Below are 20,186 nucleotides of genomic sequence, written 5' to 3'. Positions count from 1 at the left end.
ATGTGGCACATATATACAATGGGATATGTTCAGCCACAAAAAGAATGAAATAATGCCATTTGTGGAAACATGGAGAGATTTTCATGCTAAGTGAAGTAAGTCAGAAAGAGAAAGACAAATACCATATGATATCACTTATATATGGAATCTAAAATATGGCACAAATGAAACTATCTATGAAACAGAATCACAGATATATAGAACAAACTTGTGGCTGCTAAAGCGGAGGGAGCTGGGAGAAGGAAGGACTGGGAGTTTGGGATTAGCAGATGTAAACTAATATACATAGGATGGATAAACAACAAGGTCCTACTGTATAGCACAGGAAACTACAGCTGATCTCCTGGGATAAACCATAATGAAAAAGAGTACAAAAACTACTGCATATATTGCATAATTGAGTTACTTTACAGCAGAAATTAGCACAATACAACACTTAAACCAGCCATACTTCAATTTAAAAAATATTATTAATAATCATTTAAAGCAAAAAAAAAAGCAATTTCCTCATCCTTCTGGTCCCACAGGGCTGCTGGAGTGTCAGGTAACTGGGCCACTCGATATCCCTTTTTTATTTTTTAAAAATGGAAAAAAATATCAGTTATATTTCAAGCCACAAAAAAATACCTAACTGACCTTTGGGTAGTCCAAACTTAGCTCATTTTTTTTTTGAAGATGAAAAGCTAGGATTTTCTTTAAACAGTCCTAATTTCAAATTATAATTCAGAGGTACTTTGTTTTGATCTTTCTTGATTTTCCTTCCAATATGCATTTTCTTCCACTCACTCAACCTGTTTATAATTTTCTTACATTTGACATCTTTTTATGTACTTGTCATATTGGATACTTTAAAAGTAATTCCCTTGTTTATACCAAATACCTAGAGTCTGTACAGCCAGTATGTCATTAAGGCTTACTGACAACCAAAGGCATACTGTTGAGTAGGTTTCTCTAGAGAAAGCATTTACTCTGGCAAGTGAACAAGATAATCTATTTCTGCGTGACAAGAAAATATTAGAACTTCTATTAAGATTTAGTTTTATCTCATATATTTTATTTCTAGTTTTATATACTTTATAATATATATTTGAGTATCTATATAATTTACAAGTACATTTAATTTATAATTTTTGAAAGTATATGCTCAAAATATTTTTATTATGGTGTGATGATTTTAAAAATTTTGAAATCATAACCATAGAGAATCAGTAGGTACAAATAATATTACTATTATTTACTAACTGCTATGTTCCAGGCATTGTTCAATTCCTTTATTCATCTTAATTCACTTAATCCCCCTAACAACGCTATGAAGTAGGTGCCATATTACTATACCATTTTATTCCCACGCTGCAAGTGAGATCATTCAGACATTGAGAAGTTGGATAATTTATCTAGAGAGACAGAGCTTCTAAGTGGCAGGATTTGAAATTAGGCTAGTGGACCCCAAACTCTGTCCTCTTAACTATTCTTATTCACTAGCAGTTACTGAACAGAATGCCAGGTAGGATTGGGCTTAGTGGAATCTATGGGAGCTCATTCTCCTCACTCCTTTGATGAGAGACATTTTCCATTCTCTTCGGAAACTCTCATCTTGAACTTCATCTGTATACCAGATGTTGGGGCCACAAGACAATTTAGACATGGTCTCTGCCCTCAACAAGCTACAGTCAATGCAGAAGATAATACAGTTATATAAATAGCTATAATATAAGTGGAAAGTGAGAAGGACAAAAAATTTAAAGCTACAGAAATTTTGGAGAGTCATTACTTCCAGAATGAGGAACTGGGAAAAACTTCATGGAATAAAGTACATTTGAGCTGGTTTGAAGCTATGGCTTATTCCCTCAAATCACTATATAACTGACAGAAATTTCATGGTGAAAGTATCTTTGGAAATATTTGTTTTGGGTCTTGGCCTTGCCCTTTCTCCCTTTCACAGTCCTCTTCGTATTTAAAAACAGTAGGCTCCTCTAAAGTGGTATAACCCTGTAACGCTGAGCCCAAGCTAAGCCTAGCTTCCCTGGCAGGGAGAAAGCGAATGCAGGGGAGGCATCTTATCAGTGGGGTGGTAGGGGTGGTGGTGGACACTTAGGCTCTGGTAGTTTCGTTTTGGTGCCAGGGCCCAGATTTCACAGCTCAGTGTGCCCAGGCAACCACCACTCCTACCTGTTCTGATGCCTAATGGGGACAAAGCATTATAAGAGACTATAATTTTGGATTCAGTTTATAACTTAGAATTGAGGAAGTTGTATTTCAACTAGCCCAAAATAGTCTTCATTATAGAAAATGGTTCATGATAGCAAAAGAATTCTCCATAATTATAAGTAGAAAACTCTATCCTACTCCCACACAGAATTTTGTAGCAGTATTAATCAGAACTTAATAAGGCAAATAGTCAAGAGATGGTTTTACAAGTATGCACCATGAAGTGAGCTTTTTAAGACTGGGAGCTGACACCTTTTGAGGTGGTTTAAATTAGGATTTTGACAGAAGCACATTATTGTCACAATCGGTAAATGTTAGTGAGATTCAGTCTCTTCCACATATCCAATTTAGGAATGCATTCATTAAGCCCCCACACAGTGATTCAATTCATGAAATACAAAGAAGTTATTTAACTCACTAAGAGATTTGGAAGTTGTCTTAAAGACTGTTGAGAAAGTGAATGTTAGTTACTCAGTTGTGTCTGACTCTGCGACCCCATGGACTACAGCCCACCAGACTCCTCTCTCCATGGAATTCTCCAGGCAAGAATACTGAAATGGGTAGCCATTTCCTTCTCAAGACTGCTAACCCATGGCAAAACTGGTTGATACATGGGATAAAAGTCAAACTTGACAATTTTTGCACTTTTTCTCCATTTTCATTATAAAAGATTTTTACTTTGAAGAAACTCAGTCTAGCATTTTCCAAGATAAGCAAATCAACAGCATTGATATATGTGTGATTCTGAAGCACTGTAGCCAGAAGAGCATAAATAATCTTATGGGTCAGGGGGGTATGGAATTTAATGAGTGATTATGCTGAAAAACATGCCTGCAGGCTTAAGTACTTAATACAACTTACAGTCTCTAACGGAAAATATGGATTGTAAGAGAGAACAAGTTCTGACTTATTTCTTAGATCTGCACTGATTTATGCCAAAAATAAAGCCCTGGACTCATCTTTGTGCCTCAGATTTTCCCTGAATGAGAATGCTACCACGAATGCATCATAGGCCTTGTTAATCATTTTTATAAGTTCTTTAATTTAAAAATTCTGAGAAAGTTTAACTTCAAAGAATATCAAAGCTTTTAAAAAGGCTTAAAGCAGAACTGATTCAAGCAGTCTAAGACACTGACAGATGCTTCTGAAAAGAGTCTGCAGACATGCAGAGACTTGAATTTCCCTTTGAAGTTTGTTTCATCTTTTAATAAGTTTTTCTTATAGTTCAATTATTCCTTCTTGCTTTACATTTTCTCTAGTTCCTTGAACTCTATCCGTTCTCTAAATAGAAAACAATGTTATCCTACCCCTTGCAACATAAGAATTCCTGTGTTATGAAAACACAAGTCTTTATATCCTTGAAGATACTCACAGATTGAGTAAGCAGCTAGTATTTATTGCTTACTGTAGTCTAAATATGATGCTTATGAAAGGGGTACAAGAAGCAAGCAGAGTTCCAGACAGTACCTCTGAGAGACTTATTGCACTCTAACTGAAAAACTTGTTGAATGTGAGCTGAGTTTTAAGACTAATTCCAATCCTTTAAAGCTAGATTTCCCTAGTTGTGCCCTCTATGCTTGATTAGCTCCAATAACAGGGACCTCAATATCTTCTTACCAGCTGCCCCTTCCAATATCTGACATCACTTAGTTGCTAGAGAAAACAGATCTCCATATAAACTGAGCTACAAAACAGGAATGAGTCAAGTATTGTAAGTGCTGAATCAGTTGAAAAAGACAAGTTTTGTATGAGGTCAGATGAAAGAGGAATCACCGATGGTTACTGTGGTCAGAAAAAGATGATGACTTAGGGTAAAATAACCAATATCTTTTGGTTTTCTCCAAAGTACAACACAAACGTGCATCTTTATTATTACTGGTATCATATGCAAATTTCAGTAATAATAAATATGGAGTGCTGTTGTTCAGTCGCTAAGTCGTGTCTGAATCTTTGTGATGCCACAGACTGCAGCATGCCAGGCTTCCCTGTCCTTCAATCTCCCAGAATTTGTTTAAACTCATGTCCATTGAGTCAGTGATGCCATCCAACTATCTCATACTCGGTCTCCTCCTCCCCTCAATCTTTCCTAAGAACTAATCAATATGTTTCAGTGCCTCTCAAATGACACTGTATGTAAATTTTAATATAGGCTTTTTTTCCTTTTACTGAAAGTAGGAATAAAAATTCAGAACAACCAAGATAAAGGGAAGAAATTTCAATGATTTCCAGACCTTTTCTAGCCCTAGAAATTTTAGATTAACATTTTGGCATTCCAGAACAACGCTGGAGGGTAGATATTATTTTCCCTAACGTGAAGAAACTGAGGCTCAGAAAAATTGAGTGACTTGCTAAGGTTTCAAAGCTAATAAAATGCTAGAATGAAATTAAAACTCAAGTCTGTCTGATTCCAAAACTGTGCTTTTCCCATTATATTTTAGCGTCAACCCCAGAGAGTTTGCCATCTAATTCTTATCTCCAGATTTCTTTTCTTCTACTCACTGAGCTGAATATAACTCTAATAATTACTAACCATATGGGTAAAATTCCATTAGTGATAGAAAACCAAATTCTGTTAGCAGGAATTTGAAAATTACTGAACTGTTAAGTGGTGTCTGAGTATCTTTTGTTATAAGGAGAGTTTGGACATAAAGGCTTCTTTGTTTGCAACAAAATGTAACACATTTACATCTCAAGAACTGAAATGCATACTAAATAAACTGCCACGGGGTAAGATGGCATAAAATTTGAATAAAGACTAAGAAAAAAAAAAAAGAAAACCACTAACTTTGGAATTTCTTGCAGGTATTCTGCAAAGGCTCACTGACCTTGGAACATCTGGATGTTTCTTATTGCCCCCAACTATCAGATATAATTATTAAAGCATTGGCCATTTATTGTATTAATCTCACATCTCTCAGTGTTGCTGGCTGTCCAAAGGTATGTGCAGGAGTTAAAGCTCAGACATGTCAGATTGAAGTACTGCCAAAGAACACAGGCAGGGTAGCAATTAGGTGTTGGACTCATAATAGAACTTTTCTTTGACATACCTGAGGTATTCATCAAGAGTTCTTCTTCCCCAAACTGTAAATAGCTTTATGATTTCATTTGTGTAAAAGTAGTACCTGGAAAAAGTTAAAGACAATTCTCATACAAATATAAAAATGTGTCAAATATTTATTTAATTCACTAATGAGAGAACCAGCAAAATGATAAAGTCAGTTCATACAGCATTTGACCAAACTAAGTATTTACAGGAACTGAAGAAAGAATGTTGGAACATGATTGTTAGGTTAAATCCAAAATTGGTTAAAGTCCTACAAGGTAACAAATCAATAACCTTGGAGCTATAGTTTCTACCAGAAATAATCTGCATCTCTCTTAGACAAAAATACAACAGGTAGAATTTGAGCCCTAATCGATAATAATGCCCAAAAAATGGCATAATTCCTTGTAGAATTTCTCAGTTGGACCTGTTAAAATAATGTTCCAGTAAATGCTGAAAGGGTAGGCAACCATCTTTTGTCTTATTTTCAAGTGTTTGACAATTTTTCTTGACATCTGTCTTTGAAAGGAATATATACTCATTGAAAATCTTTGGACTGCATATATTAAAATTATGAAAGTAAAAATTCAAAGTCATACCACCATCCAGGATGTAACCACTGGCATTTTATACTTACTCTTCTAGAATTCTTTTCTATGTACAGAGATTATAGTTAAAGAAGGTTTGCCTTGCTTTTTAAAGAATAGAATCATACTTTCTAAAATACACTGTAACCTACTTTCTTTTCTCTTAATATACTATGGATAATATCACCAGGTCAAGAAATAGAGGTCTCTGCTTCTGGATTAATATGGCAGATTAAATATACCCTGATAATTTTGTTCCCTCTTGAAATGCTACCAAAACTGTAGAGGAAGGGTGAGGGCCCACAATGATAGGGAAAACAGTAGGAGACAAAAGCAACAAAATTTTGGAAACCTGAAAAAAGATGAATTAATTTGAGACAACTTTGAATCCTAAACCAATAGTAGAGAAAGCTGGGGAAAGAATCGATTTACACCATAACCTTCAAACTTGGCAATACAGTATACTTCTATAACTGGGTTAAGAGGATGGCTAAAATAGGGAAGACTGGGTTGAAAGTTCTTGAGAAGTAGGTACATCAATAGATCTCCTTCCCTATGCTATGCTTACAGGCAACTGCTCCTCCTCATCCTCACCAGATTTGAGATATTTTCTAGAGCCAGATTTCTCAAAAGTGGCATTACTGACATTTGGACAAGATCATTCTTTATAGTGGGGGATTGTTTCTTGCACTGTAGGATGTTTAACTGCATCCTTGTCCTCTATCCAGTACATGTCAGTAGCACCTAGCCCCCCATACCTCCAGTCATAACAATAATAAATTTCTCCATATATTGTTGAATGTCCTCCGATGGAGGAGGGGCGTAAAATCTCTCTACTGTCTGCTCTACAGACAATAAAACAGAAAGTTGCTAGGCTGGGAGACATCATGTAAAACTGAGAGCTTGGATACAAAAGTGAAAATGGGAATTAAGTGACTAAATGCTTAATGCAGAGATACTCAGCACTTTTCCAACACAGCATCCAGAATTTGGCTGCCAGACCTTTCCCTCCAGGCAGGAGACTGGAATCCTTTTTTCTGGGGACTCTGACTAGTCCAAGATGAAACACTGAAAAATACTGACATCTGTGGGTTTTCCAACAAATAACTCATTTAGCCCATTGAAGCTGAAAGAAGAGAAGGCCCATATTATGCACTCAGACCTTCTATTCAGCTTTTGTTGTTGTTTTTGTTTAGTTGCTAAGTCATGTCCAACTCTTTTACAACACCATTATTTGTAGCCCACCAGGCTCCTCTATCCATGGGATTTCCCAGGCAAAAACACCACAGTGGGTTGCTATTTCCTTTTCCAGGGGATCTTCCCAACCCAGAGATCAAACCTGCATCTCCTGCATTGCAGGTGGATTCTTTACTGCTGAGCCTCTAGGGAAGTCCAATCAGTTTTTAGCTCTTCACTATTAATCATGAGCAGAAAGTCAAGGACATGAGGCCACACTTAGGAAAAGAGCCTCTAAAGGAGAAGATAAAGACCAAAACAAATTAACAGAAAAAACCTTAGAGGAAGTAAAATACCAAAGGGAAGAAAACTAAAATATCTCTCAAAAAATCCTCAGAAATTGCTAAGTTACTAACAATTTTGTCCTCTTCTGTTGCACACATTAAAGTATCACCTGAAGTTTCAAGACTCCTTGAATTCTAACTGGTCTAAAAATTCAGCTTCTCAGTTGTTCAGTCTGGGTAGTGATGTGTAGTGATGTTAAGTAGTGATGCTAGAATCTCCTGATTTCTCTATCATTAACCATCCCACAATAAGGAGGAGGCAGTGGTGGGAAAGCTATGGTCAATCATGACAAAATTGATCTCGAAAATTTATAATAAAATTCTTCTTTGTTCAACAGCCTTTAGAACTAGGGAAACCAGCGGTATTTCTGGTCAGCATCATCTGGTTCTAGAAGTATGCTGGAGCAAGGTATTCAGGACAGCAGTGACCATGAACCCTCTGCAGCTTGGGTAGTCACAGCTCGCGGGGTCCTTGCTTTCACTGCACACGGACACATAGACACATGGGTAACACATGGCTCACTGGGAACAGCCCTTGCTCTAAAGAAAGCACAGATGTTGACTGGGTTTTTAAGAGGCTCCACTAATAAGGGAGGGAAATAGGAGAATGAGAAAAGGAAAGATTCTAAAGAGAACAAGAACTGAGGCGGAGGATTTGTGTTTGATTTGTTTTTGTAAGGAAAAACCAACAGAGTTCCTTCTACAAAATGTGCAGTGGACGTTGTCTTACAGCCTAGAAACTAAGGAGGATCATACAAATAACATTTTATAAAATGCATCACTCTACACTGAAGATCTAGACTGAGAAAAAGGAAGGAGAGTAGATTATTTCAGAATTTCAATGTAAAGGAAAAGCATTGAGCTTTACCATCTATGTAGGTGAAATTAATATTCTGATTCAGAAGATGTAATGACCATAATATGAACACTCCCCACAGCCTCAGAAATCATAAGGCTGTGGTTCTGTCTCATATATTTCAGTTCCATTGTTTCTGATGAGCCATAATACACTTCAGTGTCTGGCTTATCATTCTAGGTTACATTTCCCAAAAGTCCATGAACTAATCTTGAATGGGCATCTTATACACCTCCTGGTAGGTCCCTATAACCAGTTCACCCCTAATGTTTAGTGAGTAGCACTGTGACTTCATCCTACCCAGCACTAAAATGGGAATAAAATAATCTCTGCTCAATAGGACTGAGATCAAGACCTTGTATCTGGAGGTTAAGAATGTGGCCAGTCACCTCGACCTCCAGTTTCCAGATCCCATAAGTTCCAAAAATATCACCTCAGTCACTGAACACTTGGGATTCTGATCTACAGGAAATGGTGGGCTCCTTTTCAGTTCCTCCGGTATCAAAAAAACCTAGTAGTCTGAGCTCTACCTCTCTGGGATTTTTCCATCATCTCATTGTCTTTCCTTTTCTCTACAATTCATTAGGGGCAGGCTAACTCCTGCTCCCAATGATATCAGATCCTCAGAGACCCATAGAGTGTGGCAGGAATGTCTGAAGGCACTTATGTGAGAATCAGTTGCAATGTTAAACCTTGGTCCTGAGCATGTTCTGGAAACAGGGCATACTTAGACGATGACATCTATCTTTCCAAACATAAAAAGTATACATTTCAAATTAAAGGGGGTTTCTGTATAATTCTCTAAATTTTATGTAAAAAACAAGAGCTTAGCCTCGTGGCATGTTTTTTAGAATGTTCAAACATTTAAAGTAAATTAAATCCAGTTGGAAAAAAATTCCTTTGGGGAGAGTAATCTAGTTGATTCTGCAACAAGTCTCAGTTCAGCTATTAATTCAAATGCTAGACCTTGAGTAAGTGAAGTAATCTAAGAAGTGGAGTTGAATTACTTCTACAAAACATCTGTACAAACCCTCAAAATGTTGGAACCCTTAGCAGAAATTCTCAGTGTGAGATTCATGTAGTCTCTGTGGCTTCTGCTCTTCTTTCCTCTGCTGCCTACAAACATCTCTCTCACCTACTAGTCCCTTTCCAGAACCAATTATTCCATATACAAACCATCAGAGATGTCCAGATCCCTTCTTATAGCAAGTTGATTCTGTCTGCAGGTTAATATACATTATATATATATATATATATATATTCATGTAATACATATATTACAGTTTTGTAACATGTGATGTTATTAAACTTATGCTTCTCAAATTGATGATGCCTTAGAGTGGATTTCAAATTTAAAGCCAAATGCTGTTACAGCAGAATTTTTTAAGTTGCTCATACTGGTGTGACAAGTATTACTAGGAAAATTTTGATGAAGTTTCCCATCCCAAACAGGTAACTCTAAAATAAAAATAACAGCAAAATCACAAATTCTATTAGTGCCACTTGAAAGACACCTTTTACTGTTCTGGAAACAGACTAAGTCACTGACCTGAGTTATAGGCTCACCACATAAGAGAATATGCAAGGGTTCTGACTATATTTGTTATGGACTGAGTATATGTCATTCCAAAATTCACATGTTGAAACCGTCATCCCTGGTGTGACAGTATTAGGAGGTGAGGCTCTGGGGAGGTAACTAGGTTTAGATTGAAGTCACTAGGGTAGTACCCCCACGATGCAATTAGTGTCCTTAAAGAATGGAAAGAAACTAGAGCTCCCTTCGGGCTTCCCTGGTGGTTCAGATGATAAAGAATCTGTCTGCAATGCAGGAGACCCAGGTTTAATCCCTGGGTTGGGAAAATCCCCTGGAAAAGGACATGGCAACCCATTCCAGTATTCCACCATGTACAGTTACAGCAAGAAGGTAGCCATCTACAAATCAGGAAGAGGACCCTTACCAGACACTGAACCTGTGGGCAACTTGATCTTGGACTTTTCAGCTTCTAAAACTCTGAGAAATAAATGTATGCTAGTTAAACCAACTAGTCTGTGGTATTTTGTTATAACAGCCCAATATACTGTTCTTAATTGGGATGCAGCTGGTTGAAATAATCAGTAGTTACTTTGGTTCTATGTCCAGATTACTGACTCAGCAATGGAGATGTTATCGGCAAAATGCCATTACCTGCATGTTTTGGATGTTTCTGGTTGTATCCTGCTTACCGACCAAATGCTTGAGAACCTTGAAATGGGCTGCCAACAACTCCGGATCCTAAAGATGCAGTACTGCAGACTTATTTCCAAGTAAGTATGTACCTGAATATGAAAAGTTTTGTGAACTACTTTCTGATAAAACAGATTATGTCACCACAGTATTTATAATAGAATACATAGTGTCTTCCAGAGTTAGGAAGTTTTTATTTTTCACCTAACTGAAGCCAATATATTGAGCTGACCTCTAAAATGGTCTCTGTGGTTTTATATTCCTTTTCCAGTAACCCTTCTACTCTTAGTGCTTCCTTGACTGTGCAGATGCCCAAAGCCCTAACTCTGCTTCTCAAGGAATAATCACTAGGTCTTCCTCTACTTCCTCTCAAAATAATACCATTCAGTTAATCTCCCCTGTGGGTTAAGAAAATCATCAGACATAGTAATAGTAGTTTAGTCCCTGAGTTGTGTCTGACTCTTTGTGATCCCACAGACTGTACCCCGCCAGGCTCCTCTGTCCATGGGAATTCTCCAGGCAAGAATACTGGAGTAGGTTGCCATTCCCTTCTCTAGAGGATCTTTCCGATCCAGGGATTGAGCCCGGGTCTCCTGCATTGCAGGCAGATTCTTTACCATTTGAGCTAGCTCACAATTAGGTACAAATTCAGTTCAGTTCAGTTCAGTTCAGTCGCTCAGTCGTGTCCGACTCTCCGCGACCCCATGAATCACAGCAAATTACTAACAGTTATCCTAAGAGTCCCATCTTCCCCAAAGCTATATTTGTTATTTTACTAAGATCTAAAGCTCAGAGTAAGGTATTCTGATAAGTGCTACAGGCCAAATGCCTATTTCCTCAATTTACAAAATGTTTCCAATGAAATAACTGCTGGGTAAACAAGAAATCTATAAACATAGAAGGTATCAGGTGTTACCCTATAATTTTTAGATAGAAAGCAGTTTTTTTCTTTGTTGCTAATTCTTTTTTCTATTGACTGGAAATAAAAACGTGAAAGTATTTTAACTGACCTGATAAAGTAACCCGGGGAGAATTCATATGAGAATTCTTGACCAGTCCCTGAAGGTCAGGTTCTTTTCTGAAAGTTGGAAAAATGAATACTAAGAATTAATATTATCAAGGTACAAAGTACATAATGTGTTCTAAGCATGTAGATTTCACAGAGGAACTTTCTTAATTAAACAGCCCTGGCAAGAGCTGAACCATGAGATCTGGTCACTTGATAACTGAGGAAGAAAATGATTCCTGATCTAAGGATATGTGTGCTAAAATGAAATGAAAAAACAAAAACAAAGCTATTTCTTATAGAATAAGCACTCCCACTGGGCCTAGACTTGCCAGGGGAGAAGGCAGCCAACTGAAAATGGATCAGAAAAAAGAGGGCAGGTTCTTGAAAACTGGTTGAAGAAGAATAGAGACTCAACCTTTCTTGATAGGTCTGGAGATGACTGACATGAATATTATTAACTCAGAGTATTACACCATGAAATAAGATCCTAGGAGTTTCTGTTGACCTTGTGATATCATAAAACAGCCAAGATGTCACCTTTGGGTAAGATGATAGTCAATGGATAATGTATTACACAAAGGAGTTTAGTTTTTAGTCTTTTGACTATATTTTGCCAATCATTATTTCGGGGAGGTAATATTATTAAACTTCTGAAATGTAGAATGTTAAGTAGAATGAATGGAAGACTTAGCTAGGGTCCCTGTTAAACCAAACATGGTTACCCACTCCTCTTGCAAGGTCCATAGATTGAAAAAAAAATATGAAAAGAAAATAAACAACAAAGATTTTACTACTAGCTGGGGTTGGTCCCCCCCAACCAATGCAAAATGCTAGTTAACTAGCTGAATCTGTGGAAAATTCCTTTACCCAATCCAGGACAGTTAAAGGTCTATTTTGTTTTCTACCACCAGGCCTGACTGTCCCTATCAGCCAGGAGCAGAGACTTGGCCCTCATGCTTAAAGGGGAGCTGGCTTGTCTGCCCATCTCATTGTCTAAAGAGGCCAAACCATTTCAGTTTCCCTTGTAGCTCCACTCCTGCTAAGATCCAGTAAGAAAGAGGCCTAGAATTTTCTGATTCTATACTTGTCTAGCAATGGAGAGGGCTGTCCCACAGCATGGTGGCTAGGCTAGTAAGGCTCCAGGAGCATCTGTCTTGACATCCAGCTTCCAGGAGAGGATGCTACTTGCCAGTCAAAGAGGTCCCAAGATACTTGGGTTTCAAAATTTTGATTAGAGAAGTGTAAGGTCTGGCCTCATTTTGCTGTTTGGGCTTAGATCTAAAGACTAGAACATTTTCTTCTTCACTTAGACCCATGGGATCCTTGGATGGAGCTAGAAATGCTGCAGAGTATATGAACCCTTTAAGACACAAGCTCATGATGGTATCTAATCCCTTACCTATGTCCAGTCTAAAAAAAGCAGTTGTTTGCTCTTGCTCCCTCAACAGTGAGAGCTTTGTTTCATCTGAGTGAAATGAAACATCTGGAAATTAGGATGGATGAGATTTTTCTTGGGAAGAGGTTTTCTGACTTTGAATCACAAAGCAAAATATTCCCACACATCTGACTCCATTTGAACATAAAAATGTATGAAATCATATAAAATCTAGTTATAGCCCTCAGAAGAAATTGTCCTATATACAAATTCCTCCATACTCAACGGAATCTGAAAATATTTCACCAGCTTTACAAATTAAAGAGGTCTATTCAGTCCACCCTTTCTGAACCAGGGAAGTAGTAAACTTTTGGTCAATGAGCAAATTATCTATAGGTCCTTTGCAGGAGAGCTTCTAGCATGAGATATTCTGTCATTTTACAACCTCAGAGCCTGAAGGGATCCCAGGAAATGATTCCAGAAGTCTCACGTGGAGACATAATAAGTGAATGAAAGTTGCTCAGCTGTGTCTCTTTGCAACCTCGTGGACTGTAGTCCACAAGGAGTGGGTTGCCATTCCATTTTCCAGGGGATTTCCTGATCCAGGGATTGAACCCAGGTCTCCTGAATTACAGGCAGATTCATTACTGTCTGAACCACCAGGGAAGCCCGTAAGAGACATAATTCTCCTTTAATTCAAGGAGAAATTCTTAATAATTGAGATTATAAATATGACAAGAAAATCTAGCTGTGTACATTTGAAACAGTTGTATTCAACAAGTCTTTCAACTTAGACCTTTGTGAGGAAAGCAAGATAGGCAAAGGAATAAATGAAAAGCATAATGGGAAAGCCAGAGAAAGACCCAAACGATGGTCTCCACAATCCAGGAGGGTCTGAGCCACAAAGAAGCAGAAGAGCCATTAAGTCTATAACTGGCAAAGAGCAAAAGACATTATTGGGGTCTAGAATCCAAAATTTTACACATTAGAGAGATGAGCAGAGAAAATCTAGATGGTTGTCAGAGCTTCGAACAGCAGTAAAGAGATTCTTTGAAGACGTTATTTAGCAATTGTTGGCAGCATAAATTACCACCTAAATACTCTAAGAGATCTGCATTGTTAGAAAATCTTAATAAAACTCAGAGTTCTCCTCTCCAGCTCATGGGAATGTCTTTGTGGAAAGGCCTTTGTAATCTGGACCTACTGAATTTTATTACCAATATGAACAAATAATATTACTTAACTATTATTATTTGCCATGTACTGTGCTAAATCCTATTTTATTATCTAATACTCACAAATACTCTATTACCATAAAAATGAATAAGGAAACTACCTTAGACAGGTTAAATAACATGCCTAAAGTCATATAAATAAAAGAGCCATACTTTGTACCTAGGTCTTATCATTGCTATGTTCCTCTTTTGTCTTTAGATTAGTGATTTTCAAGCTTTTCTAAAGCCCTAACATTCAAGAGATTTGATCAATAAGGGAAGATAAGTACTCTCTGCCTACTTTACTGGCTGATGCATAAATAAAAGGCTGATTATAAGCAGTCTTTGATGTAGGCTCCAAATTCTCCTTTCTTTTGGCTTACTCAATTAACTAGAAGGAAATTTGAGGGCAGTAATGTTTATATAGGGATAACCTTTAATCAGAGACATTACTTTGTCAACAAAGGTCCGTCTAATCAAGGCTATGGTTTTTCCAGTAGTCATGTATGGATGTGAAAGTTGGACTATAAAAGAAAGCTGAGCACCAAAGAATTGATGCTTTTGAACTGTGGTCTTGGAGAAGACTTTTGAGAGTCCCTTGGACTGCAAGGAGATCCAACCAGTCCATCCTAAAGGAAATCAATCCTGGGTGTTCATTGGAAGGACTGATGTTGAGGCTGAAACTCCAATATTTTGGCCACCTGATGCAAAGAGCTGACTCATTTGAAAAGACCCTGATGTTGGGAAAGATTGAAGGCAGGAGGAATAGGGGACGACAGAGGATGAGATGGTTAGATGGCATCACTGACTCAATGGACATGAGTCTGGGTAAACTTCGGGAGTTGGTGATGGACAGGGAGGCCTGGAGTGCTGTGGTCATGGGGTCACAAAGAGTCAGACATGACTGAGACTGAACTGAACTTAATCCCTTTTAATTTATGAAAAACAAAAGTCATTTACAAACTAAACCCTCTAATGTAATACAACTGTTTGTGACATATCATGTTTGAAAATGTTTGTTCTATTCTGATCCAAAGAAACCTCTCTCACCAAGTTAAATGTGTAATGACTAACCATTGCAGTAGACCGCTTCAGTTTTCAAATCATTTCTTACCAGGTCTTGGTATTGCTCAGGCCAAGTCTGAGTAGCAGGTACTCAAAGGATTCCATATGCACTTGAAGGAACTTAGAACACACAGTGATTCCTAAGTAGACATTTTCTTTTCAATATTTCCCAGTTCCCATATAGATTAGAGCATCAGGCTATTGAAAAGAAAGAGGGGGCGTTTGAGACAAACCAGCAGACAAGCATGTTTCTAGCAGGAGCACTCAGTTTCTACATTTTCAAGTTTCCTGATACTTTTCAAAAGTTCTGATGTGCAAACACACAGCTACACAGAATGTGGTGAAAAGTAACCCTGAAACTCACTGGTGGTCACCATGCTGGTCCGTTCTCTTGGTTACGTCCTGTGTCTTAGGAGTCAGTCAATCAATGCAAGGATGACAAAAGTCCTAATGAGGTGGTAAGGCCTAAAGATGTTCTAAAGGGTGGAGAGGAAGCAGACTAGGAAATAGTCTACACTAGTATTCAGACTCTAAAACTAATGCCAAATTTGCCCTAAACAGATTCAGATTTTTCAGTTTTCCCCAGGACCATGCTTGCTGGTAAAATATGTAGGACTAAGTTAGCCCTAGAGACATTCTAGACTTGAGGAAGCCTTAACCTCCCGGCATTTGTGATTGGGAGAAGAGGGGTCTCAGAGCTGATCCTTTGTTCCTCTCTTGTCTGGATCACCTTAAATGGTCAGGAGACCCTCTGATGTTTAGTTTCAGTGAAGCTGACTGTGGGTAAAAGGCAGAGCAGTGCTTATCACTAAGAGCTAAAGTAGAGGCGGTATGGAATTGCAGATCTAAGAAATGCTTGTACCACTGTGTACTTCATCCATGGCCAGGGCTCAATATACAGCTTTTTATTTTTTAATATGCAGTTCATTTTTATTCTGTCACATGATGGTGCATTTAATGAGTAGTTTTCCTATTTATTCCCTATTTTTCTTGTCTATATTGAGTCAAAATCCCCAACTTTCTTTTTCTTGTTATTTTTTCAAACTCCCTTTACTTGCTAACTTTTTATATCACATTACCTACCATCTATCTTACTGGGTCTTATAAGTCATTTGAGAAACTCTATTACCCAGTATTTATGTATCCCCAAACTTAATACTGGAGAAGCAAATGGCAAGCCATTCCAGTATTCTTTCCTGGAAAATTCCACAGACAGAGCCTGACAGGCTCTAATCCACAGGGTTACAAAGAGTAAGACATGACTTAGCGACTGAACAAACTTAGCATTAAGAGTACTTATCCTCTTACCAGTTAACTAGAATTCTCAAAAACTCTTGCTCTTCTGAGGCCAAAGGTTATAAATAATTTGCTCAACTATTTACAAATCTTTTACTCCCAAGCATGTCCTTTTCCTGTAGGTCAAGACCTTGTTGCCTAAACTCAGTAGTATTGTTATCATCAGTGGCATTAAATCATTATCAATAACTATGAAATATAGTATGTGTGTCCAGCGCTCTGCTGTTAGGATGTTGGAAACAGCAACTTAAACCAAACCAAACTAGACCAAAAACCAACAGAAGACAAGACAGCTAAAGGGCTCCTGAGTAAACTACTGAAGTCTCTTGATTTCGCTATTACTGCTGTATTTCAGGAGATACAAAGAAATGTAATATGCCCTTAAATACCTTCTTAAAGGAAAGAAAAATAACAAAGTCTAAAATTATAAACAGTTAATACCATGAAACTATGTACTGGAAAGAAACTAATTCTATGGTCAACTTCCTATGAAAGTTTAGAGGAGGAAACAGTTGGGTTGGAGTCTTTAAAGACAGGCAAAGTTGAGATAGGCAGAGACAGGCTGAAGGCTAAGTAACAACAGATCTCTGTTGCCCAGGATAGTGCTTTAACCATTTAACCATGCTTCTGAGTCCCCCAGCATTTGGTATTATATTGTGGCAGGTTTTTGAGGTTAAAAAAAAAAAAAGAAATTCACAGGAAACACTTTAAAACACATGGCAATCTTGTCAACTACATAGAATTGAAAAGGGAGAAAAATCTTCAGAAGAAAACAGAGAAAGCTAAAGATATTATTTTTTTCATGATACTATTCTACTTAGAGGACATAACAAAGATTATATAAGAAATTTAAAATATAGAATCACACTTCTTAAAAAAGATTAAAAAATTAGCAGAATGCAAAACTTTATATTGATATTGAACTATAAACTTATCTTCAAATTTGAGAATAAATATTTCTCTAAAGAGAATACATCTGTTTGCTAAGTTTTAATGCACATGGCTCAGAACTAGAAATTAGTATAACAACTGCTCTTTCCTTAAACTGTTCTTTAAACTTTTATAAGTTTTATCAGTGCAAGTATAGTAGCCAAAAAGCAATGTGGTAAGAAACAGAACTGGCAATGCTTTGGCTGTCTCTCTGCTGAGTTTGCTTACAGTTATTTTAAACTATCTAAGATTTGACTGAAGTGAAACGGTATTTTAAAAACTGATGTATCTCAGCTTTTTTGTAAATTTCATAGCCATACCAGAACTCATATGGCCACTGAACACAAATTTAAGTTAAAGTATATGACATCAGCCTCCATATCAATGACTCAGTTTCCAAACTTATGCAATTAATAACTGAATGTAATATACAGTAATAGCAAGCAAAGAATCCCCCACATGGGCAAACGTTGTTACTTATCTCTGTTCCTACAGAAGTTGCCAGTTACTTATATCCTTTCTAGTGCCAATCTCACCATTCAAATCAACTTCCCAGAAAAATCCTTCTATCCTGGAAATGACATTATTTTCAAGTTAGATATATATTTTTTCTGATGTTGAAATATTGTGCTTTATAGGACATATATACTTGGTCATTCAGAGGATCAAAACTTATCTTTTATATATATATTTGGTCTTCCTCCATGGTTTCTGGCTCACAGCTCCCAAAATCTTTGGAATTTCCTGAGTGATAAGAGCAATGGAAGAATCTTTTAGCATAGTATTTGGTCTCCTGTCTTCAGTTTCTGAAACTGATTCAGAGCCACAAGGTGAAATATGGGTGTCTTGTTATTCATAACAAGTCCCTTTCTACTACAACTGAGTTTGTGTTAAGGAGGTGACTTCTGGAAAGCACCTAAGGATGAGGGCTGGTTGCCAAGGGAATCAACCATGAATAGAGGAGTGAAACATTTTCAGGATGATTTCAAAAATCACCCTCTGATTTCTGGGGAGAAGTGAGGGACTGGAGGTTGACTCAGTCACCAATGGCCAATGATTTAATCAATCATGCCTACATAATGAAGCCTCCATAAAAACCCAAAAGGAACGGGCTGAAGATCTTCCAGGTTGCTGAATGCATAGATTTGGGGCGAGTGGTATGCCTGTAGAGAGCAAGGAAGATCGGCATCCTTTCCCCATATCTGGACCCATGCAGCTCTGATACCTGGTTGTTCTTGAGTAATATCCTTTAATGAGCCAGTGATTCAGTAAGTAAATGTCTCTGTTTTCTGTGAGCAGCTCAAGGTGGTAGATCAGAAGCCCAGGTAACAACCTGGACTTGAGATTGACTCTGGAAGGTTGTCTGTGGGTCTGAGCCCTTAACTTGCAGAATCTAATGCTATACCTGGATATATAGTGTCAGAATTGGGCTGAATTATAGGATGGCCAGCTGGTATCTTAGAACTGTTAAGTGGTGTGGAGACCACCACCACCCCATGTTGGAACTGGGGTCCCAAATAACTTTATGATGATTTCTTTGCTTCCTTCTTTCTAACACATATTTTTAATCATTTTGGTCATGGACACCTTTGAGACGTTAATGAAAGTCACAAACCCTCTCCTCAAAAAAAAAAAAAAAAGCATAGTAGATATAAAACTGCATGAATTTTCAAGGAGGAATCCCTGGGCCCTCCCTGAAGTTCATCCACATATCCAACAGGGATCTGTGGACTCTAGGTTAGGAGCTCCTGCTCTGGTGCACAGCTAACTTTCACAGGTTGCCTAGTTAGGATACTTCCATCAAAGAAACTCAAATAACAAGCAGAAAGCTCACTTAAGAGTCCTAGCTACAGAATGCCTTCAGTGTTTCCACGCCTTGGCCATGCTATTTCCTTACCCATTTCAGTATCTGTTAATCTTTGAACTGACTGAACCAGAGAACTACTGAGCTACTGAAGCTTTGGGATCCTGATTATTAGCACAATTTACCCACACCCTCCCCCTCAGGAACGCAAAAGAGATGTGAATTTGAGTTGTGACAGTGAGTTCTTTGACTCCAAATGTGGTCTAATTTGAAAATTCTGCACTAGCAATTACTTTTTCAACTAGCTAATGCTCATCACTGTTATTACAGGGAGGCAGCTATAAGAATGTCATCTATAGTTCAGCACCAGGAATATAGCGCTTCTAACCCTCCACTTTGGTTTGGCTATGATTCTGAAGGCAAGTCTCTTAGAGAACAACAAAATACATCACTTAAAGATTCAGAATTGACCGCAAAAGAGTCAACATACAGTAGTGAAGAGGAAGCAGTATGACCTTCAACCTCAAGCAAGAACAAAAAATCTAGAATCTGGCAATTTCATTTAATGCAAGTATTTTTTTACTAGCTGGATCTGAACAGTGTAAACAAGCTGGAAATCATTTCCAGATTTTTATTCCAGCTATGTGTTTGTAAATACATCTATGAGTTCTTCTATCTAACAATCATGATTAAAAAAAGCCAAATTAAATACTGCTACTATGTAACTTTTCTACTTAAATTTACTTTAATCAAACCAATTGTTTTGATGAGACTATCAAATCTATGGTTACAGTTGTATACAAAACAATCCTGACAGATGTGATGTTTTTCACAAGAAATTTAGAAGCTTCTTCTTAGAAAAGAAAGCAGAAGGCTATATAAAACAGTAAGGGTTTTGAGTGAGAGCAATGACATTAAGGATCTGTAAGGCTTTATTATAAATGATATAGATATACATTTTTGAAAGAAACAAAGCTTTCTAGTAATTTCTAGACACTTAACAAGAGAGATCTAAATGCCAATTAACCCAGGACTCATTTCAACATTTGACTTAA

General features: G+C 37.5%; 1 protein-coding gene and 1 long non-coding RNA gene across 2 annotated transcripts in view; one reads left to right on the top strand and one right to left on the bottom strand.

The window, feature by feature from the left end:
* LOC148778323 (uncharacterized) overlaps window positions 1–11,500 on the bottom strand; it is an 84,591-nt gene extending 73,091 nt beyond the window's left edge. Inside the window, exons 1-3 of the long non-coding RNA XR_016036961.1 lie at window positions 11,449–11,500; window positions 10,400–10,530; window positions 5,256–5,330 (exon numbers count right to left, since the gene is read on the bottom strand). This is a non-coding gene — a long non-coding RNA (uncharacterized LOC148778323). The remainder of the gene's footprint in view (window positions 1–5,255; window positions 5,331–10,399; window positions 10,531–11,448) is intronic.
* The window catches only part of FBXL13 (F-box and leucine rich repeat protein 13), a 238,177-nt gene extending 218,532 nt beyond the window's left edge, over window positions 1–19,645 (top strand). The window contains exons 19-21 of the mRNA XM_055420161.2: window positions 5,011–5,145; window positions 10,355–10,518; window positions 19,462–19,645. Of these exons, the coding sequence (XP_055276136.2) occupies window positions 5,011–5,145; window positions 10,355–10,518; window positions 19,462–19,645 (483 nt within the window). The remainder of the gene's footprint in view (window positions 1–5,010; window positions 5,146–10,354; window positions 10,519–19,461) is intronic.
* The last annotated feature ends 541 nt before the right edge of the window (window positions 19,646–20,186 follow it).

This window comes from Moschus berezovskii, chromosome 3 (genome assembly GCF_049115385.1).
Source record: "Moschus berezovskii isolate FMDL1 chromosome 3, NW_MosBer_1.0, whole genome shotgun sequence".
NCBI lineage: Eukaryota > Metazoa > Chordata > Mammalia > Artiodactyla > Moschidae > Moschus > Moschus berezovskii.
Note: the sequence above shows the minus strand (reverse complement) of the source record. Positions and strands in the feature narration are given on the sequence as shown.